The sequence below is a fragment of the Brachyhypopomus gauderio genome, chromosome 14 (genome assembly GCF_052324685.1).
Source record: "Brachyhypopomus gauderio isolate BG-103 chromosome 14, BGAUD_0.2, whole genome shotgun sequence".
NCBI classification, from domain to species: Eukaryota; Metazoa; Chordata; class Actinopteri; order Gymnotiformes; family Hypopomidae; genus Brachyhypopomus; species Brachyhypopomus gauderio.
The window spans coordinates 10,081,468-10,105,303 of record NC_135224.1 but is presented as its reverse complement, the minus strand read 5'-3'; the positions used below and the strand labels follow the sequence as shown (position 1 = coordinate 10,105,303).

The 23,836-nt window shown below is 42.1% G+C and overlaps 2 protein-coding genes across 4 annotated transcripts in view; one reads left to right on the top strand and one right to left on the bottom strand.

Moving 5' to 3' along the window:
- Positions 1-4,291, top strand: part of rap1gds1 (RAP1, GTP-GDP dissociation stimulator 1) — a 32,983-nt gene extending 28,692 nt beyond the window's left edge. For all 3 annotated transcript variants that reach the window (XM_076971978.1, XM_076971977.1, XM_076971979.1), the window contains 4 exons: positions 932-1,071; positions 1,416-1,542; positions 1,859-1,987; positions 3,055-4,291. In XM_076971978.1, the coding sequence (XP_076828093.1) occupies positions 932-1,071; positions 1,416-1,542; positions 1,859-1,987; positions 3,055-3,182 (524 nt within the window). In that variant the 3' untranslated portion in view covers positions 3,183-4,291. The remainder of the gene's footprint in view (positions 1-931; positions 1,072-1,415; positions 1,543-1,858; positions 1,988-3,054) is intronic.
- Positions 4,292-6,627: 2,336 nt separating this feature from the next.
- Positions 6,628-23,647, bottom strand: tspan5a (tetraspanin 5a). Its single transcript, XM_076971981.1, has 10 exons — positions 23,190-23,647; positions 13,860-13,910; positions 12,737-12,883; positions 12,185-12,355; positions 10,950-11,075; positions 10,441-10,488; positions 9,843-9,959; positions 9,658-9,719; positions 7,943-7,988; positions 6,628-7,847 (listed from the first exon to the last, which is right to left on the bottom strand). The coding sequence occupies exons 1-9, from the start codon at positions 23,271-23,273 to the stop codon at positions 7,976-7,978; spliced, it is 819 nt and encodes a 272-aa protein (XP_076828096.1). The 5' UTR covers positions 23,274-23,647; the 3' UTR covers positions 6,628-7,847; positions 7,943-7,975.
- Positions 23,648-23,836: the final 189 nt, after the last annotated feature.

Here is a 23,836-nt window from a genome sequence, read left to right as displayed (position 1 = left end):
CCATCAGTGTAAGTGATGTCACACAAATAGCTTTATTTTCTAACTTTGAACTCGAAAAACTCCAAAAATGGATCTAATTTCACTCTCCAGCTACCACACTACAATCAGGTGTCCCACCTGCAAAAAATTCCAACAGAGACTGGTTTAGATTCCTTTTTCTCTTCCACAACAGTGGAGTAAATGCCATTTTTCATTAAATTGGCTTTTTGTGGTTTGTGCATGATCTTAGCCTTATCTGTTAACATTGTCTAATTCTAATTTAGTGGGGGATAATCACTAGCATGGTTTAATGCACATGTTCATTTCATTCAGACATGCTGATAATATACAGTCCGATTCTTCAAACGGTCTTAATCTGCATCATAATCTGGAACCGGGGTGGAGTGGCAGAGAATTCCGCTCCTCACTCTGAAGATTCTGTTATCGTTCTGCTCCAGATCCGTTCTGCTCCAGATCCACTCCAGATCCACTCTGCTCACAGCACTTTGCAGTCCTAGCGCTCCAATTCTGCTCCGTTGTCCATTTCCCACTCGTCACTGTTTGGTTAGTCCAGAAAAAAAAGCTTTTTAATGTGCTATCTTAATGTGTGAGGGGAAGAAAATAGGAATTCATCTCAACAAAATGAGATGTTTCATGTTTTACTGGATTGAAGGAACCCCAGCAGGAGGCTGCAAAGTGCTCATCTAAGATAATTTTAACTAAGCAAACAGTATTATAATTTATCGTACTGTACCTGTGCATATTTTCTACAGATTCTAGTCTACAGTTTGCCACTTAAGTGTGTGTTGCCATATTTGTTTAATATGTTTCTTTGTTTCGGGGTGTTAACCTAGCCTGCTTTATGTTTGTGTGTGTGCGCGTGTGCATCTGCGTGTCCGTGTCTGTCTGTCTCTGTGCGTGTGTGTGTGTCTGCGTGTGTGTGTGGTTGTAGCGGATGCAGCGGAGCAGTTGGGCACCAACCGTAAGCTGGTGGAGAGGCTGGTGGAGTGGTGTGAGGCTAAAGACCACGCAGGAGTGATGGGAGAGTCCAACCGCCTGCTCTCGGCACTCATCCGACACAGCAAGTCAAAGGTCTGAGACACACACACACACACACACACCACACACACACACACACACACACTCTCAAGCAAAGGGCAGTCATGGCCTAGCGGTTAGGGAACTGGTCTTGTGACCGGAGGGTCGCAGGTTCGATTCCCAGACCTGAGGCCATGACTGAGGTGCCCCTGAGCAAGGCCCTTAACCCTCAATTGCTCACTTGTATAAAAATGAGATAAAAATGTAAGTCACTCTGGATAAGGGCGTCTGCCAAATGCCATAAATGTAAAATGTAATGATGTATAAACACTTGTGTAACTTTTAGAATTTATTCTAATAATTCATATAACTTGTTTTTTTTTTTTGCTCTCAAACAGGAAGTTGTTCGGACAGTCATTCAGTGTGGTGGCGTGAAGCACTTAGTTACCATGGCAACGAGTGAACACATGATCATGCAGAACGAGGCACTGGTGGCCTTGGGTCTCATAGCAGCTCTAGACTTAGGTAACAAAGACTTACAGATCTGTATTACATATGCTAGGTGGGTGATGCTGGTGAATTTACCTTTGCTAATTGACCTGGTTAAACATCCCCTTAGGGCTGGATTTGAGTGTCCACATTAAGGCTTTTCTCAGATTTCCACGTGCTGGATTACAAGTTTCTGCTTCCCTTATAGACCAGCCATCTCCATCCATGAAATCATTTACCAGATTTCACACACATTTTCAAACGCTTCCTGTGGTTGCAAGCAAAGCCTTTTCTGTATTTGAAATGTCATCTATTTTGAATGTCATGAGGTTTCTGTTTGACATTCTGGTAGATTCAGCAGAGAAGGATTTTGTAGGGGCCACGCTGGTGCCGGTGCTGCACAAGCTCTTGATGGAGGAGAAGAGTGCTCCTGAGATCAAGTACAACTCCATGATCCTCATCTGCTCTGTCATGGGCTCAGGTGAGGCAGCTGATCATCCATCAAGGGTGGGAAGCACACGCTAACATGCTGGAATTAGGCTCGTCACGATACATTTAGACTTCGATACTGATACCATGTGTATCTCAATACCAAAATGATACCTTGGAATAAACCCCCCACAAAAATATTAAAAGTTCCTCCATTGTCTGAATGCAAAGTGTACTGAATTGGGTGCAGAAAAATCTGATATTTAAATGAAAAGCTAAATTAAGCAAGTATAGTTATTATATAGTGAACTAAATACTTTCTTTTTCTGTATTTACATTAGAGAGTTTGTCCGTGTTGTCAGTTTGTCTCATGAGAAGAGTAATTTGCTTATCTCAAATACATGTTACATTCTCAACAGAACAGTACACACATCACTTAACAAAAACTTTGTCTTTGCTAACCTGTCTTCATCGTCCTGGTCAGGGTACTTCTTGGCTAAATGGCTTGACCATGTGACTGGTGTTTGTTTGGAAGTGGAGAAATGTATAACTAGTTTTGTTGTATCTGTTGGCCAGTAGTCTTCTTAAGCGATATAACAAAATATGCCCACTTGACTCCTTGAGGCTTTTTCACACAAGTCTCAGACATGAGAACATCTTTGGTTTTTTGGTGTAGCTACTTTGTTACAAAGGTTACTGCATTCCATACGGTCTGCATTGCCTTCTCGATGCTCAAGCCAGCTGGCGCATGTGTGTCGTCTGTCCGAGCCACGCGCAAATTATCATGCACAATTTGACTTCCTCATACATACTGATTCAGCTCCTCTAGCTATATTCAATATTGAATATGTTGAATGTTACAGAATCGAATCGTTTGCTACAATGTACTTACTAGAAGTGAAAAAGCACCAATATTTAGCTGGAATAGTATCGAATGCGTGATTGATGGGATCTTTGTAGAGTCTTAGACGCATAACCGCACACTGCTAGATTCTATAAATTATTTTTGAAGTTTGGTTGGTTTGCATAGTCACCGTGCTTTGCTCTGACACTGTCTGTGTGTGTGTGTGTGTGTGTGTGTGTGTGTGTGTGTGTGTGTGTGTGTGTGTGTGTCTGCAGAGCCGCTTCATAAAGAAGTACAGAGCCTGGCCTTCATTGACGTGGTGTCCAAACTACGCACCCACGAGAACAAAACGGTGTCCCACCAGGCCTCGCTCACAGAACAGAGGCTAACGGCACAGAGCTAAAGGACTCTTATATCCACATAAACCCCACCCTTCTGCACACACACACACACACACACACACACACACACACACACACACACACACACACACACACACACACACACACACACACACACACACTGTCCACTCTGCCTGCCAACCCTTCCTGTTCATGTCCATGACCTCCTATTGGCCGCACCATCTCCCACGCTCATGTGCCAAGGTATCCCATCACCACCCCTCCCCTGCTGTAATGACTCCTCCCACCCACCCCTCCCCTTCTGTAATGACTCCTCCCACCCCACCACTCCCCTGCTGTAATGACTCCTCCCACCCCCACCACTCCCCTGCTGTAATGACTCCTCTCACCCCCACCACTCCCCTGCTGTAATGACTCCTCCCACCCCACCACTCCCCTGCTGTAATGACTCCTCCCACCACCCACCCCTCCCCTGCTGTAATGACTCCTCCCACCCCCACCACTCCCCTGCTGTAATGACTCCTCCCACCACCCACCCCTCCCCTGCTGTAATGACTCCTCCCACCCCCACCACTCCCCTGCTGTAATGACTCCTCCCACCCCCACCACTCCCCTGCTGTAATGACTCCTCCCACCCCCACCACTCCCCTGCTGTAATGACTCCTCCCACCCCCACCACTCCCCTGCTGTAATGACTCCTCCCACCCCCACCACTCCCCTGCTGTAATGACTCCTCCCACCCCCACCCCTCCCCTTCTGTAATGACTCCCTGTCCCTACACTGTCTGTGCATGCGTGAGTCACCGGAGAGCGCATTTTCTTCAAAACAGACCTCAGCTGTGATACGAACAAAGCGTCCACAACTAATCGAGGACGACGAAGATGGTTTTGAAAACGCAAAAAGATAAAATCAAAATAAAAATTTGAAAAATCAAAATAAAAAAAAGAAAACCACAGACACAGAGAACTAGACAATAACCACATGAGGGCTAGAGGAGGAACTAGTGCCGACATACATCCGTGTAAACCCCATGTGTTGCGTGTAGCTTGAGTACCAGCCAAGTTTGAGACCTGCATGTTTTTTATCTGGTCTTATTTAATGGTGTATCTGTGTTCAGCTAGCCAGACCTTGCTTGTATGATACACCAACACCCCCCCCCCCCCCCCATCCCCTTGCCTTTGACCTGTCTGAGTAGAGATCAAGGTGTGTTTGTACTGTATATGGGACATCTGGACCTGAGCAGACCCCTTTATGTTATACCTCCTGGTCCTAGTGCCACCCATGTTGCTATTTATGAAGTCACTTTACTGGCAAGAGCTTCTTCCATTTCACTAGTCTGTTGCATTTTTTTAATAGATTATTATTGTCATATGGACATTTGAACAAATAATCTTGTCTTGGTACCAATGAATGAGTGGCGCTTTTTGTCACAAGAGTTGGTGGATACTGCCTGGGCAAGCTAACCCTAATCATGATCACGGGTGTTAGTAGAGTGGTTGTTTGCCAGGAGGGAGAACTGGGTCTTGTGGCAGTACAGTCTCACCAGTCAATAACGTTTTACTGTATAATCTTTTGGGATGGAGCCCTCCGTATAACACGATTGCCATTACAGCAAGTATAACAACACTGTTTAGCAAAATGGGATCTGGATTATTTATAGGTCCATAGAAGAATGCACCACGTGAAATATCACGAAAGGGCTCAGACGAGTTGGTGCACGTGTGCACGTGTGCTCTCTTCAAAGGTGGCTGTCATACTGCCGATAACTCCACAAACCACGTTCCTGGCACAGAGTGAGCGCGCCACCCAGTCGGAGTGTCTTAGAGAACGGACGCTGTGTGCTCTCCTCACGTGCGCTCTATCACGCGTGTGTTTGGTACCGTGGTCCATTCTTCTCTCCTGAGGTGGATTTCCGCACGTGTCCGGGTTTGGGCTGGCGCAGTCCCACGCGGGTTCGGATGCACGCCGGGCTGCGGTGGGTCAACCCGTGTGGCCTTTCTTTCCTTCTCCAGTAAACGATTGTGTGTCAGGTTTGTACCCTTAATGAACCACACGGCAATCCAGCATATTCATAGCGACCGCATTAAAAGTATAAACCCAACTAGTTGTTGTAAATGTAATTGATGAATTGTACATTTGGGAGATTGAGACTCTGATTATTAAAGATGATTGCTGGCGATGAATCGTTGTTTTCCAACTTGTGGTTCAATACATGATTTATGGTCTCTCCTGTAAACTAATTTTAGCCAGTAAAAAGACTGCATGAGATACATAATCGGTCTTTTTCAAATCAATGCGAGCACAGACTGGAACAGACGCCCAACTGTTACTTGAATGATATCAAGATCATCCCCATCTTATCCTTGGATTCCTGTTCATGAAGGAGCCTGATCGGCATGTTCAGTTGGGAGTTCTCCAACACTTACATCTGCTTGAAATGTCAATACCTGAACACAAAAGGAAGACGTGTAGGGACCGTAAGCGTCCACAGGATGAGCGAGGAACATGGAGGAAATTCCAGAGCAGCACTCCACCTTCCCCTGTGACCAGGGGAAAACAAAACCCAAACAAATCCCATCATTAAAAAACACAGGAAAGGCTTGTCAGCTATTAAGCCCTAAGCTGTACAACTAATCTCTCTGTTATCTCCGAGGCTCCATCTCTCATACAAGCATGGCTACAGAGAATGAGCAGACCCAAATAAATGGTCCTTTTTTTTGTTTGTTTTTGGAAAATTATTAATGATACCTAAAGGCAAATCGGCCCACTCGTATAAATGCTGAAGCTTTTTACTATCCACTGAGAAGCAGGCTAATGTCAGTCTCAGAGTTTCCTTCTAGAGATAAAACCCCCATGGAGACACTTTGGTGGTCTTTCTGAAGGAAGCTTCTGCACACCAGTGACTAGTGCAGTGCATGTCCATGTATTGGACAGCTTGGACAGTGCTTATGAAAACTGGGTGAGTGTGTTTGTTTATCTCTGTCCAGGCACTGGCTTGCTTTATCAAAGCTGTTCATCATAAGGGTATATAGTGTGATAAAGGAACATATTGGCCTTTAAGTTACAAAGTGTTGACCTACACTGACAGTTAGGATGACAGTGTGACATTTCAATGAGAGGTCTGGTGCAGAGTATAAGTGGCCTAAGATATTTATCCATATACATTCAGAGCACAGTAAAATTAAATATGAATAGATGTATTGTAATTTCACAAATCAAATTTTAATTACAGAAAATATAAAATTAAAATATGTTGCTTATCTGCAGCCTTAGTAAAAGCACTTTTTTGGCAGTGTATTTACATATCAGGTCAGAGGTTGTGCTGGCACTAAGTCACCAGCCCATAACACAGCGTTGTAATCATTACAACAAAGCAATCATCACCCCTTTCTCGGTTTTAATGTTAATACCATTCTTCACAACATCAGCAGGTCAGCACGTTAAATAATCTTGGTATATTTGACAAAATAAGTACAGACAGCAGAGTTTGGCACAAACCGATTTTACTGGGATTGCCCCAAAGTCTGGACTCCTCTAATACAAGTAGTCTGTGATTATCACAATGACCTGCATTACAGAACCATGTCCTTATAGTTTTATACGTACTTAGAGTTAGCTGAACATCCTTAAAATTAATACATTTGACTTGGTACAGTTTTGTTCAATTCGGTCCATTTAATGCTTTAAATAAAGTATCTGAAAGTAGTGATATTTCTATGGAAAACTACGTATGAAATTATTTCAAAAATACTTGCCTTCTATAGAAACTGTATTGAAGTCTGTTCAAGACTTCAAAGTGTGCAGTCATTTGTGAATCCAGTTTTATATTCTGAATTCAGACTTAACTCTTTACAGATTACTTATTTACATTGCTGCCAAAATGAACATGACTAACCTCTATGCTATGCAGCCTGAATGTGCCAAAATATATTTTTAAAAAGTCTACTTACATTTTGTGTTAACTATAAACCTTTGAATTAATATTCCTGATTAGGTTATGAACCACTTGACATTTGTGTCATGGTACATTCTGATATTGTACCACAAATTGTTCCCAAAAGACAGGACTGTGAATAGATGCAAAGTAATTGTGGAAACATTAGGACACCAGTAATAATCATAAATGTTTAAAACGTGTTCATAAAAGGGGTGAAAAAAGTGACATTTTTAAAAATTATGTAGAATAAAAAAGAAAAATACTAGCTGATGAAATCAGCAGTATGCACAATTAACACTATATTCACTGTTCAGAAACTGGGCCAGGAGCCCATTGTAGCATTACTATTTCCCCAATAACTCCACATGTACAGTTAAAACACATGTACAACTGTCCTTATACAGGGGAACTGTTAATCAAAACCTAACATGGGATACTCCATCACTGCGAGAGGCATGCAGTACATTCAGACATACTATTGTCACAGCCCCTAACCAATCCCCAATACACACACACACACACACACACACACACACCACTCTCACATCCCCCAACACACATTTACACTCTCAAAGGATACATGCACATAGCCAGACATGTTTTTACATTTCTTACATGAGTGTTCGACATCTGAAACTCGGTGAGAAAAAAAAAAATCTACATTTACACAATGTAAAAGATAATGGTGCATATCACATTTACACCCAATGAACTTGGCATGTAGAGTCGTGCTGGCTGGCGTTCTTACTTGGGTGTATGGCTGCAGGGTCTAAAACACAAAGTTTAAATGCAGACATCATTGTGATAGAACGGCTTCAGCCATGCAGCCTTGTAAAAAAACGGGTTTAAAGTTCAGTCTGTTACCTTTGAAAGTCTGAAGGACAATCGGCTGAAACTTCAGGTGAACAAACTGCACAAGAAGAAAGAAGAATAATTGGTTTCCATTGTTTGCTCATATTTGTTAAAAGGACAGTAAGGTTTTTAGGTCAGGAGCTCCGAGCCTCGTGGTGTCACTCCTTTAACTCATCGCATCTAATGGAGGGCTGGCTCATTAGCCTTGGAACCCAATGTGTTGTGTTGAAACAGCTGGAACACTTGCAAAACTGTTCCTTCCCAAAGCAATGCTATTTTAGTTATAAAATGGTAATTAGTGATCCACAACTAGTATTGGGTATGAATACAAAAAATTGTCAGGCAGGCTTATTCCAATTATCTATAGTAAATGAGCATTCCGAGATAGTTTTATGGACATGTTTGATGAAGAATAGCAGAGCAATGGGAAGTGAAAAGAGAAATTTAAAGGAACTGCTTGTAATTCAGACCATCTTGGCTGTGTCACCAGTGAATTGCTGAAGAGAAGTGGCACAGATTCACTAGTCTTTACTGAAGATATAGGCAACAACAGCAGGTCGAATGCTTAAGCGTAGTGTACAGAGGCATCTTCACTGTTCCGATCCTGCCAGCTGCCTCGAAACAAAGGTGAACTGGGTTTCACTTTAAAACAGGACAATAACTCAGTACAACTGTCTCAAGTAACCACAGAGATTTTCAAGGCCAAAAAATAGAATGTTCTTAACTGGCCAAATAAATCACCTGACTGAATCCCCGTCCCCCTCCAAGAGGGCGTTTCACTCAAGGGCTGAAGGAAAAAAGCCCAAACTTAAACCGAAAATGGCTTGGGAGGTGGGGGCCACATATAACATCATTTCTTATGTAAATACCAACATATTAAACCCGATTGTTAGGCCTTTAACCTAATAATGATTCTTTAATTTAAAATGAGCTAATTTGATTAGTGATGAGACATTATAATTTCTTATCTTTAAAGATACTTGTGTTGTTTATATATATATTTTCCCCCCACGCTTCAGAGAAACGGTCAGTATAATGAGGGGAGAAGCTGCCAGGACCGTCCATGGCAGGAGTCAGACAGTGCTGTACTCTGGCTCTTACTAGGTGGGCGCGTGCCCCTTTGTGGGGATGGTGAATTCAGCACAATGGCGGAGATGTGAAGGAGAAGAAGTGAAGAGCTGAGATGAGTGGACGTAGAGATGGTAGTGTATCACACACTGTGAGCGTGGCCTCCATACAGAATTCACTCACAAAATGAAAGTGCATCACACACACCGTAGATAATGAAAGCTTTAGAGAACAGAATGTAATAATAATCTTGGTATCTCACGCTCTATCCTGCCTATGACTCAATACCAATTTGTGAAGATATTAAATATTTTTGCAAAACACTAGAAAAAAATTCTTTAAATAATTATACCTCATAATTTTCAATTAAAAAATAATATAACATAATAATCTACAGCGCACAGATAATCACTTATCAACTTAAAATACTGAAAATACATGTAAGGGAAAGCTTATTTTAACAATCTCATACTGTCCACAAGGTGGCAGTCTAGAAAACTGAATCTGCATCCGTCTCAAAAGCTCGCAGGATGCACTCAGAACTGACCCATGATAGCTGCGACACACAGGAGGCCCTGCTCACAGCCCACAAAGTGAAAGGGCTCTGCAGGCTGTGGGCGGAGGCTAAACCCTATTAACGTGCATCAATGTTCACTTACCAGCTTGCCCGCACTGCCTCGATATCACTCACAAGATTTTGAGCCAGACATATGCCAAATATCTGTCAAACAGAAAAGAAATTCGGACCTTATACCATAAAATACAGGAAAGGGCATTCGTTTGATGTCGGATTTTTCATAAATTTATCATGTTAATGCAACAAACTGGAAAGGCAACGGCTCACCTGCAGGAGTGCAAGTCCTATGAAGATGCCTGCCACGACCGTCAGGTTATCCTGTAGCCACTTCTCAAACTGAGGCACACAGCCTTTGACATGGATGTAAGTTTTCTGCTCAGGATCCTAAAAGTAATAAGACAGAAACATCGAGGACCAAAACCATCACTGAATAAAGAACAAACGCGGCTTCACCCTGTTCTCTGTTCAAATATATGGTTAAAAGGCCGTGCACGGGTCACTCCTACAATGCGACCGTTGCTGCGAGAGCCTCGCCTACGGTGCGGAGTGGTCACGGCCTGCGGTCACATTCTGCCCTCGAACTCGGACCTTACCTGCGCACTCCTCCAATACAATTCTTTAATTAAGGATGAGAGGGGAGGTGTGACAAAATGCCACATTTAATTGTGTTGTTTCTGGTGAAGCGCTCGGGCACTCAAGCAGACGCGGGCTAAGAGGTCAAATGATGTTGCAGCTGTGATCTCCCGCTGTCCACGGCTCGGCGCAGTGACCGCACGCCGGAGCTGGGGCACTGCGACCTCGCTTACAAACAGGAAATAAAAGGCAAGGGCCGGAGAAAGAAAGATAGGACATGGGATTGACGTACCGGTTTGGCTCGGACGTCGTATCCGCATTGCGTGTTGATGACATCCTCCTAGAAAGAAAGAAAAAAAAAAACAACAAAACAGGAAATATGGCCATAAATAATCGTTCTTTGGAAAGCAGAAAGGCACTCTTTGTTGTCATGGAGGCATGGTGGTACGTGTGGACAGGACAGACGGCAAGCAGGAAAGATGTTTCCCCGCCATGCCTGTGAGGACCCGCCTGGGGCACATCTTGAAGACCAGCCCTTCATGACATGACGTGTTCGCCTGCTCTGTTCCTGTTCCATGTTTGCCTCGGTCTCAATGTTGAACGGATTTAACCGCACACAGGAAGCTAAAAGGCCGCAGTCAACGCGTTTAAAACATTCAGCTGATGATTGATGCCGTTCACCTCAGACGCCCTCCTCCGAGTTGCAGGCTCTTGTTTACCGTGCAGATGTTTTTTTTTTACTCCAGGCGAATCGGATGCATGCGCCTACCGCTGGCTGGCTGCCGGGATCTTGTCACTTACCGCAGGGTCCTTGGTGCAACAGGAGAAGGGGACCCCGCACTTCTCTCTGCTGGGGTTGCTGTCCGTGCAGTTGAAGTAGACGTTGAGGTTCCAGTCATCTGCTCCAAACGCCCCACAACACTCCCACTGTGCACGGCAAAGAGAACAACAGCGACAAAGAATTTCGCGGTTTCTCATTAGCTGTCTAAAAAGGAGGCACTGGTACATACTCACTCTTTATTTAAGATGACGGCAGCAATAAATATATAAAAGGGGCACAGCGACAGACTAAGCTATCGAGGCTAAGCATCAAACTAATTGCTTTGTCAGTGAATTGAACATATTAGTCGGTACAGGATGTCAACAAAAGCTAATCTTTGGCCACGGTGGCTCATGCTTTTAGCCCATGCTAACAGAGAGCTTTATAGTTTATCTGTGTCCGTCTTCAGCCACTGTCTGAGTCCTGCCTCGAGGCTGAGAGGCCCAGTGACCTCGATAATGAATTAAATTCGCTCAAGGAGAGTCGCCTGTCATGAACAACCTCATAAAAGGCACAAAGTGGCCCCATAGTGCTGCTGTTTGTGTGATATGTCGAGAACCTGTTTTCTATGTGTAAGGCTTCTTTGTGCTCAAAGACATTTCAGTTTAAAGAGGTATTTGCCTTTTACATCTGTTGGAAGACTACTTGTTACTACATGTACTACAATATCATGTAAATGACATTCATCAAATGGTATGAATCGTTTTGTATTTACCTTATTGACATTTGTACACACTACCAAACCTGACATGCTCATTGGCACATTTGTTTGTTTTAACACTGAACAGCACATGTAGTGTGTGGAAACAGTTATTTCACATGTCAAATTCCAGCAGGTGTCTATGATTTTTGCGACGACTACGTGTGTTCATACAGACGCTGAAGCTCTGATGCATGGAACCCATGGGCCACTAATCTGTCCACCGTCATGTCCTCCCTATGAACACACTGGTCTTGTGAAGTTTTGAGTAATATCGTGAGGATTCAGCCTATTAGTCCTAGCAAGCCGTAGACCGGGTTGCTATGGCAACTGGCTCCGTGCATTTCCGTAGTGACAAGAGATGCAGCGATGGTGCTCTTTCTTTGTCTTTCTCTTTCTAAAGCTTTTGTTCACCAACTCGCCATTTTAGCGTTTCGTCTCACGTTTCGTTTCGTCTCACGTTTCATCGTCACGTTTACTTGGATCTTTAAACGCAGTCGACAGGTTGCCTCTTACGTATTCTTGTGTGAAGTCGATGAGGTTCTGGAGGTCGATGTCGTCTCTGTAGGCTCTGATGTTGTTGTTGATGAAGAAGTTCAGCTGGTCTTTGATCCAGTCCTTGAAGACAAAGGCGAGAACTCCTGCCGTCAGCTCCAGGAAGAATATAATCCCCAGGAACACGGAGAACTAGGCCAAGAGCAGAGGAAAGAAAGCAGCTCTTGTCATTACTTTGTGTCCAAGTAACGGCCTTGTATTTTGTTTGTTTGTTCAACAAAACCCAAGGGTGACAAGGCAATGAAGTAAATAGACAGCACCATAAGCAAACATTTACTTTGGGCCAGAAAGCAAGGGCCATAACCAAGAATCTGTACCCTTATTTAACCACAGATCCCTACACACATCACATCACTAATTACAGGAAGAACACTCACGCGCATTAAACATCTTGGCTGTGGTAACAGACATATCACTTTGGTTGTGGTAGATATTTTACAGGTATTTTACAAGTAGCCTCACATATCCCTGTGATAAGGACGAAGTTTTACAATGGCGCGACTCAGGACTCACAAATTTGAGTAGGAAGGTGTTCTCTCTCAGAGCTCCAATGCACCCAGCAAAACCCAGGATGAACATCACCCCTCCAACCACCAAGAAGAGCCAGACGGGGTCAAATCCACCCAGATCAGTGATGGAGGAGATGTTTGAGAGCACACCCTGACAGACAGACATGGAGAAAGTGAGAGGGAGATAGGGGTCAATGAAACTGGGTCACACACATATGTTATTAAACACACATGTTTACGTCTGAGCCAGACAAAACATGTCTGTGGTTTTCAGTCACAGGAATGCTACCAATTGCAGTGAACATCGTAAAATGGAATAACATTCTACACGTTGGACTCTCTACATTCACAAGCCACTTCGTTATCTTCCAGATGCGAGACGGACATAAACCTGAGGTTTCTCACACAAAGTGTTTCAGCAGCATAAATCAGTCTCCACCCAAACAATGTAGAAGTGAAGAGCTTCATTGATACCGAAGAGTTACATGTTTCCCACAGTGCCCTCCTATTGAGCGTCTTTGTATGAAAATGAGAAAGAAAGGAACACAAAAAGGGACAGTCAGATGAGGCTTCACTTTCTCACAGTATTTTGGACAGATCGTTTTCCATGCCTGCTGGTGTATGACTGAGTGGAACAGGCATGGAACCGGTGGAGTAGGTACTACAGGTAATGAACATGAACTGCTGTTTAAAGGCCAACACACCTGTTTATTAACCACATAATATTTAAAAAATCAGTTGCATTTTTTCCAGGGGAACAAACCCATTCTCTCAAAGGTATCTATGTGCTTTCATGAGCGAGGAACCAACAAGAAAAGATGCGTAAGAGATACTCTGTTAGCTGTGGCCTCTGTTAGCTTTATGTTAACTGTGGCTATACAACTGCAAAGCACAACAGTGGCCAATTATTTTTGCTCCGTTGTGCAGTAGATTAGCTTGCAAGATAGCAAGCCTCTAGAAAGTGGCATTTTCCTCCGCAGTACGACACAGAGCACCTCTCAAATTCTTTGTTTCCTTTGGATTTCCAAGCATTCTCAGATGCTGAACTGTTCACCCTGGTGGATGGTGGGTCAGTGGAACTGGCCTGATCTAGTTGTCTTGTTTTTTTTCAAGCAGCAGTTGCTCACCTTTTCACTCCATGCCCATAGCCCGATTCCTAAGAAGGCAACGCCCAGCAACTGCAAAACAGAAAATATGTTCCCTTATCATTTTATTCCAATATTCATTATATTCGCTCAATATGTTCCATGTAGGGGAGATCCCCTTAACAACCGTCATGTCCTCCCTATGAACACACAGGTCTTGTGAAGTTTTGAGTAATATCGTGAGGATTCAGCCTGTTAGTCCTAGCTACATGAAAACAAATACTGTAAAAGGAAGAAATCTCTCCACTTCCAAAAAACATTACATTTCAAAAGAATGCAGGCGAAAGACCTCTAAGAGTTAGAAATATGGGTAGAGGTGAGTGAGTGGGTGTACTGACCCACTGAATCACATGCAACACACTGGGGTATTAGCACAGTTTGACACCTGGATACATTTAAATCAAAATAAATCAAAAGGTGAGTGCATTTCAGCACACAAAAAATTTGGGAGTGTCAGAATTATCAGTGATTTAGCAATTCTGTAATCTAGCTCCGAGTATGCCATAAATTATCAGAATAAAAGATTGCAGCAAAAAGAGGCCAAGCTCTCTGGAAAGCCAGAGAACCATTAAACTTTTAAACTATTAAATAATATGACTGAGTCAGTACAGAGATAGTTCCTGGTTTCACAACTGCCTCTTAGCCTAAACATTAGCATTAACTGTCTAAAAGATGACAAACAAAATGGGGTAAACAGTCCAATTCTGACTATCCAACTTCAGTACAGATGAGGTGGGAACCCCGTTGTTCCTGAAACCCCATCAAAGTTCATTTTCTTACCCCAATGTATAAATATTTTTAAAGCACTTAAATAAGGCAAAATATTTGATAGTTATTTCATGGACAGCATGTCAAATGGACAAAGGGAGGGGCTTTGAAGAGTCCCTTGGCAGGAGGGCGTGAGGCTGAATGGAGGGGAAGGAGTCCTTCCCCCGAAAATGGCAGCACTAACACGGACTGCCCATTAAGGTGCGAATATAACAGTGGTCAGACTTCTCAAACTGCATCTACACATCATTCAAAAAATAAAGAAAGAAAGAAATTACGCAATAAATAACTGGTGTATTAGGAAGCATTTTGTCTATGTCCTACTATAGTTCTTTTTACGTCATTTAAATACATTCATATATTCAAATACATACTACTTTTAACCTTCAGTGAGACTGTTTTGTCTCATATGATCAAGCTCTGCGGGGAGCAATGACTTTATTACCTACTTTAAAAAAACATAAATCTCAAGGTGGTTGGGAAAGGCTTATCTTCTGGTAACCAAAGCATATACAAGAATGCACCGTTTTCCCCCAGTCATTTCCCCTCACATAACCATTTTTCTGTCAGCTCCGCTGGGAACCACAGCAACTGCCAGGTCAGCTCTTGGTACTTAGCAGCAGGCTCATTTAAGCCACAGTAGCACTGCTAACACTGTACCCACTAAAGAGGGCTGGACATCAGTACTCCATGCTGTTAGCAATCCAACACTGTAAACAGAGCTCGGCCTCGGGGCAATGCTGGCGCTGCTCTGTACGTTTCCAGTGGAGTCTTCAATTTTCAGACGCTCCCTTCCCTGCCTGTGACTCCAAAAAAGTGTGCTGGACTTCACGACCCAGTTTTCTCAGGCTCTACTGGTGTCTCTGGGTGCACTGAGCTCTGTAAATTAAGATGTGTTATCCAGCTGAGCTTGGGTCTCTCCTATGGATTGAATTCCCTTATGCAGAAGAAAAGCTGGGATTTCGGAAAGTCACAACAGAGCTGTTATTCTAAGTTCAAAGTTATTCTGCCATATATCAACGTGCTTTTCAGTGATGTCTGAGAACAGTACATGAATGCAGACACAGTTTCTACTTTAGTTATACCCTTACTTCATCATTATTACTAGATTCTCTCCTTACTTTGGAACTCAGTGGGGCTTACTATAATAAGTATTAGAAATGTGTTTGCTGGTTCTGTGTGGTTGTGGTATGTATTCCTAAATAGGTAGGAACTGGAACTGTTGTGGGGAAGAAGGAACTGGTGTGCATTTCTCAGAAGGCCAGACATTTCGTCTCTTTTGTCCTTTGGGGCAGGAAGTTACTCAGCTCCCATTTACATTTACTAGAGACCTCAGATCTGCATCTGCTTTGAACAAAGCACGTGGGTCTTGTAGTGGATGGGCCCTTTTGTTTATTCAAACAAGTAAACAAGTCTGTTTATCTGATGTCAACACAGATATGTAAAGGCTCCAGAGTTGTGTTCGCAAACTCAACTTGCTCTCATCTGCTACACCCTTTTTTCCCCAGTTACTTCACATCTATCCAGCCATTTTTGTGCCTCATAATGAATCTCCATTCATCGGCAGCCCCCATGGGTTCAGGCCCACATTTTATACAGACATCCTTATGTGCATGAATGTAAATGCAGCCATGCATGGAGTCTTTTGTTCACAAAATACAACTAGGCTGGGCTTTGGAAAACGCATTTTAGTGACGAGTTTAGGATTGTGCTTTACATGTGGTCACCACTGTCTATGGGTCACATAAAAAACATATACAGTAGCTGTGTTGTACGTATTTTAGGCATGTTGTGTCTCAGAGAAACAGCATCAAAGTGGTATACACTCACCGGCCACTTTATTAGGTACACTTTGCTAGTATTGGGTTGGACCCCCTTTTGCCTTCAGAACTGCCTTAATCCTTCATGGCATAGATTCAACAAGGTACTGGAAACATTTCTCAGAGAGTCTGGTCCATATTGACATGATAGCATAACGCAGTTGCTGCAGATTTGTCAGTTGCACATCCATGATGCGAATCTCCCTTTCCACCACATCCCAAAGGTGCTCTATTGGATTGAGATCTGGTGACTGTGGAGGCCATTTGAGTACAGTAAACTCATTGTTGTGTTCAAGAAACCAGCCTGAGATGATTTATGCTTTAACATGGCACGTTGTCTTGCGGTATACAGCCATCAGAAGATGGGTACACTGTGGTCATAAAGGGATGGACATGGTCAGCAACAATACTCAGGTAGGCTGTGGCATTGACACAATGCTCAGTTGGTACTAATGGGCCCAAAGTGTGCCAGGAAGATATTCCCCACATCATTGCACCACCAGCCTGAACTGTTGATACAAGGCAGGATGGATCCATGCTTTCATGTTGTTGACGGCAAATTCTGACCCTACTATCAGAATGTCGCAGCAGAAATCAAGACTCATCAGACCAGGCAATGTTTTTCCAATCTTCTATTGTCCGATTTTGCTGAGTCTGTATGAATTGTAGCCTGTTTTCTGTTCTTTGCCGACCGGAGTGGCACGTGGTGTGGTCTTCTGCTGCTGTAGCTCATCTGCCTCAAGGTTTGATGTGCAGTGCGTTCAGAGATGCTCTTCTGCATGCCTCGGTTGTAACTACTTGTTAATTAAGTTACTGTTGCTGTTCTATCAGCTCAAACCAATCTGGCCATTCTCCTCTGACCTCTGGCATCAACAAGGCATTTGCGCCCACAGAACTGGCACTCACTGGATTTTTTCTCTTTTTCTGACCATTCTCTGTAAACCCTAGAGAGGGTTGTGTGTGAAAATCCCGTCTGGCACCAACCACTATGCCACGTTCAAAGTCACTTAAATCACCCTTTAAGCAGTAATCGGAGAAAAGGGTGGCTGTTTTGAAGAAAATAGAATATAAAACATGTTTTCGGTTATTTCACCTGTTTTTGTTAAGTACATAACTCCACATGTGTTCATAGTTTTGATGCCTTTAGTGAATCTACAATGTAAATAGTCATTAAAATCCCTTAGTATAAGTGAAGCAACTTGGGAAAACACATCACAACCACAGTTTGTCAAAACAAAAGCATTGTGAAGGGTTCAACTGGGGTCAAGAGTGAAGGAGATCGACACGACGTGCTCCATTCTCCTTTCTAGTTACTGGGAGGACAATGGAACTTTTCAGAAAACCATATTTTTTGTATTTATTTATTTTTTACATATATCTAAACACCATTGTGTAAATAATCTGTAGACCTAAACATTTCCGTATAATCTTTCACTACACACACTTCTACAATCATATTACTATTTGTTATACTAGTATACTGGTAGAAACTATGACTGTTGTTTAAACCCAACAATGAAATATATATAAAGTAGTCAAGTTGAACGCTAGCTCATGAAAGGATAACGCTCTGTGTCTTTTGGTACATTTCAACCTAGATTCTGAAGCTCTGCTCTAGATCTGCTACAAGATCTTCCTGTTCCCCGCAGTGTGTTTTTGGATATATTTTTTGAATTACAGGTCAACATGCCAGTAGCTCATTCGGACAAGTTCCTCCGGTTCTGCTTTCTGGTCCATTTCCACCATGCTGCAACTCCAGATGCTGGCTAGCCAATGGTTGAATCATCAAAGGGAAAAACGAATCTTGCTCATGTGCCACTGAGAAAATGACCAAAACTGTGAAATTCTAGTCCAGGAGAGAAGTAGTTGGAGAGCTGTTTGCAGTATCTGGAAGCTAAAGATGTACTTTCTATACTAGCAGTGGAGAGTTCTGCTGCTGTTCCATTTTCAAGTACTCAATAGCATGAGTAAACTAGCCAATATCTCCTGTGGTTTTACTTAATGGAGCCTCCTACCCTCTCTATACCCCCTCCTAACATGATTTTTAACAGCTATATTTAGACATTTCTGTTCCCCATTTCTGTTCCCCCATAACCATTAACCAAGGTTTCCCCTCTGGCATTGCAAATCTCAGGTCAAGAGCGCCAAATGCATTTGCGTTTTGTGTAGTCTCCTCCATGTCTCGTGTTTTGTAATCTGAACCATTATAAATGTTTGCACCTGCGTATTCACTCCTCCCAATCAACCTGTGTGCTTAGACACTTGTTTAGAGAGACAGTCTCTATGTGTGTTTCTCTGTGTACATCTTGCTTGTGTTTCCCTGTAGTTTTGCTATGTCTTGAGTTATTACACTCTCTCGCTCTGCCTGTCTCTTTAAAACAGATTCATTCAAACTTGAATGAAAAGATTTATTCATTCAAACCATTTCAGGAGATCTTTTTAGTCCGATGTTCTGGTAGCGTAAAAGCAAACACCTCTCCAAGCCACAATCAACAACCAAAACCTGTCAAAATGCATGTGATCCATGACTGCAAGGAGGTCGCCAACACCATGAACTACCACCAGTCTTCACTCCATTCTCATGTCCACATTGATCTATGGACTATAGAGGCATTTGCTACAGCTGCAACCAGGGAGATTGCTGTATTAATTAGCCTAAACAGGTGTTTTCTCATTAACATCCACTGCTGAAGCTGGTGCCTTCCTCCAAGCTTAAACATACACTCAATATTGGAGGAAAAACACTACACAGCAAACAGACTTTAAAGTGACTAACCAGAGATGCTTTTGACTTCCAAGTGTTAAAGGATGTGGTTGAGATTGTATCAGAATACAACTGACATGCTCTTCTCAAGAGATGACAAGGTGTAAGCAGGATCAGTGTTTTAAAATCTGGATTCAATGAAAGTAGGCATGTCTAGATTTGCCAAAGCACTATTAGCTGCATTTGACAAACATGTGCCAATGGCATTTCAGCAATGGGAAGGCAGTCATTTATGTAGGGTTTAAAAGATTTCTCCTTCATATTACAAGTCCCTGAGATATAATAGAAAACATTGAGTTCCAGTCCTAAAATCTGATTGGAGGAAGTTGCTGTAAAATCCTCGATTTACATAAACATATGGTCACAGCCTCAAACGACTGGATCCTGTGTTAATGCACCAGGTTTTAATCCAATAAAACCGTTACAGCTCTGTCTACTGAACCGACTAATCTGTTGTGTTGCCAAGTTAAACGTTTCATGCATTGTAACTGCCTAATGCACAAAGCTTTGCCTTGCAGCCTGAAACATGATCATATATTTAAAATAGAATTTCATTTAATTGTAACTTAATACATTTATCTGAACTTAATACAACTATGTTCCATAAAAGGACAAACACACACATCAAACAATACAACTATGCAACCTAAAAATACCTTTAAAAATGTACAAACAAAAACGTGCATGCATGCACATCACCAAAGGTTCCTGTCATCATCCCCTGCTGCATACGATGCTAAAATGAGTTCGATTAAAACAGACCACACTCAACAAGTCAGTTGGTGAAAATGTCTCTTCTAGATCTGGAGAGTTTGCAAGCCCAGTCTTCTCTAAAACACTGTTAAAGAAGAAAAAACGGCTTTCCGCCATCTGAGTTGAAAGCAATCCGGTGGATTAGCCGCTAAGCTTGCCTTGGCTCAGCAAAGTGGGTGGGATGGTCTTACTGTTCAGCGAGATGTGCTAATGCTTCATCCTAAAATGTGAAATTTAAGAGGAAGCCAATGTAAACCGAATAAGACAGGAGTAATATGCTCCGACTTGGATGAAGGCTGCTGCTTTCTGAAGTACCTTAAGCCTATTCACCTTTGCCTAGTCACTGAATACAGAGGAAACACATGCATAGCCTAAAGTTTGACTGGACGAACAACCACAGCATGGGGCTGGTCACACGCGTGTCAATAGTACAGTGTATGAGGATTTGAGTGGTCTTCTGTGTGCCAAGCCATTAATCCTCTTAGTACTTTGCAATTGACAGGTTCAGCCACACTAATAATCAATATTTTAAAGTACATTTTATACATCTTATGCAGTGTTTAGTTTAGTGTAATGCACACTGCTACTTTATTTAGTGTTTCTAGAGAAAGTGAGATAGGTATAATAAAGATTTTTTTTCCTGATGGGTTTTAAAAATCGACAGAGAAATTATTAATATGTTAAATGCATATGATCTTTCATGCTACATATCTACCTAATGAATATGTTTATCTTGCTAACAGCAGTTCATATTTGCAAGTCTTAAGAAACCGGGCAAAGTGGAACATGCTAATATCAGCAGTGCTCATTGCCACGAACGTTCCATGAACACAAAGAAAGCACGTCAGCTAGACTGTTAACTCTCCTACAAAACCTCTAGCTAATGTTAGTGAAAACCATCCATTTTGTGTGGAATCCACCTGCATAAGAATTTACCCTATTACCCTATGATTTTAGGAGAACCCAAATTACTCTTCACAGCAACTGAGGTGTTTTTTTTTACTTCTCTGCTAAGCCCACTGTGTGATATCTAGCTAGCTACTGCACAGATGTGCCGAGAACCCTCATGCACTCACATTTCAGTAATGAAACCACTATGTCAGTCAGTCAGTCAGCCAATAAAGTCAAAATGCCTCTTTAGGGGAGACTTCTAGGCCATCAATCCAAAACATATGTACATAGAGAGCAGAATGCTGCAGGATGGAGGAAAAGGAACTCATTTTCATTCCAATTTGCCGTTATGGTCGATAGGTGACTTCTTAAGCACTGGCAGCAGCACAGATATTTGATTGGTTTTTCATGTGTGAAACATCACTAAATAATATATATAGAATACTACATGTAATTTTCACCTCTTACCTTTCAGGTTATGCTCAAATAAACATTTGTGTTTTATTGGACTATTACTTGTGTTCAGTACTGATTTAAATAAATAGATAATATACGAAAAAGAAGATTTTTCTTCATGTTTTATTCTCAAGGTGGACTAGACTCTGTCATTGAACTCAATGACCCAAACGTGGCATCAGCCCGTTTTAAAAGGGAGGTTTAATAACTTTATTTTGCTCTCACAACTGAAGCAAAGCATAAGCACCAAGAACACAGTGTACCAGTGTCAGAAAACTGCCCGCTTAGCCATGACTGGCCAAAGCATGGAAAACTGATGGTTAGAAATGGCAGACGCTTCCCCTTGGGGGTCACAAACCACCTGGAATTCAGACCTGGGACTCTGCTGCTGTGGTTATGGGGCATAAAATGGATTTAATACTAATACAATGGATCTAAATCATGAGGAAAAACAAATCAAATCAAATCAAATATATTTGTATAGCGCTTTTCAAATATATTTGATTTGTTTTTATTGAAACAAGACAATAAGTTCATTTTAAAAAACCAAAACAAAACATAGGCAGCATTTTGGCTGCCATCTTGCCCTCTTTTACCGTTTCCTTTAAACAGTTCCTCTAAAAACTCCATACCAATTGAATTTTTATAATAGGTTTGACCAAGCATTTCAGGAATGTGCTCGGTTGTCTCTTTATCAGCTCATTTTGTCTGTGTGCTATATTTTTATAGAGGAAATGAGAAAAATGAAGGTTATTTCCGTACGTGGAAGGAACAAAGATCTGGTCATTGTTTTGTGGGAATCCACCTACTCAGTATAATAACTTAAAATACAGCTGTTTATATTTATCTTTAATCCAGTTGATTACTAGTATTATAATCCTTAAACCTTGTTGGAGACCATCAGGAAGCAGTCATTTCTATGAAGTGGCAATAAATAACACAAAAACCTAAACTTGTATTCATTATATATGTCCAAATATAATGTTGTACAGTAGCACAGAGACGTCTCATGACAACTGTGACGTTTCCCATAATGTGAAATCGACGGCTGTTCAAACAATATTCATATTCCATATTTCCTGACAGAGCACAGAAACCAATACCTTGATATAAATAAAATAAACAGATTACTTGCTTACCAAGCTGAATCTGGAGACGAAACCTTCCGAAGCTAATTGTCCGTCTTAAATTGGCGAAACTATCGCGTATAATTTCGCTTAATCTCGCAGTTAAATATTGCATCCACATCGGTGACGAATAGATGGTACTCAGTTAAGTACTGTAGCTTCGCTTAACATCACTGCAGAGAATAAACTTTCCAGCAGGCTAGTAATTAGGTGTGTCGATTTAAATGCCACAACAAGAAATGCAAGAAAGGAAGAATCACCGTATTACTGTCGTATGAAACAACAGTTGTATGAAACAACAGTAAGCGTTGGGGAAACCTAGAAGCACTTGTCAGTAGTCACCGATCAAGCCGATTACCAGTGCCCACTGACACGCACTTGAGACAGTACGTTACGACGAATAAACTAGATCAGTAGAAACCAAAATACAAAATACTGCAAAACAGCATCCCAGCGAAATGTTCCTCCATCGATCAGCCTGTTCAAACACCCTCAGTCGCAGGGGCAGTACCGCTCCCCAACCCGGTTCTATTGTGGTTCCACTACTCGCTCCTTCTGTTGCGCGCACAAACTACAACTCGTATTTTTTCCAAGTTTTCGATATCTTCCAAGAACGTTTTATAAAACAACCGTAAAGCAGCACCCAGTCGTTTTGGCCTTCAGTTTGAATTTCATGACATGATATTTAAAAAAACTAGAACAAAGGCAACGTGGTGGGGGAAAATGTTCTTACCCAAAATATGATGTTAAATCCAAAAATGAAATATTTGATACAGCAACTGACTTCGTGTCCCTTGTAATGCTTTCCTGACATCATTGGTCTTCTTCCACACAGGATACGTCTCTTCACGTTAGTAACTACTGGGTCACATACAGTCTGGAGAGTAGCAGGTTCGGCTGGACCGCCACCCTTTCTGTAAAGCGATGTAAAACTCCCTCTGTCAGTACCCGGAGAACCGAGACATAACGTCGGTCATGTTCCTCGGATGAATATTAGCGCCTAAAAGATATATAAAATATATTTGGACATGCCATTTCTTGTCTTTTCTTGTCTGCGGTCTGACTAAAAAAACAAAACAAAAACAAAACACGGCGACGAACAACGGTCTTTCTTCACGTTTTAACCCTTGGTTCTCCTACACTTGACATGGTGTTGACGGACTGTAGCCTTAGCCAATTGTGTAGTGTTTTTCCTAAAGGAAGTACTGCATAGTTGTAGAGACGATGGGTGGGAATATGAATATTTACATTACAGATAATGTGAAAGTCTAACAGAGAGACATTCTTTTACAAATATGGTCTGATTTCTCATTTCCCGTCTTTAGTAAAGGAGAGCTAGCCAATGATAATTTTGGCAGTGTTTGTTTCTGAATCTAGTGA

Bases quoted from the DNA above. Each gene is read 5' to 3' on its own strand.
- tspan5a (XM_076971981.1), bottom strand. From the start codon at position 23,273: ATGATGTCAGGAAAGCATTACAAGGGACACGAAGTCAGTTGCTGTATC. The intron at 10,489-10,949 runs GTAAGTGACAAG...CTTTCTTTCTAG, and splicing joins GTTGCACCAAGGACCCTGCG to GAGGATGTCATCAACACGCA. The intron at 9,960-10,440 runs GTACGTCAATCC...TATTACTTTTAG, and splicing joins ACGACGTCCGAGCCAAACCG to GATCCTGAGCAGAAAACTTA.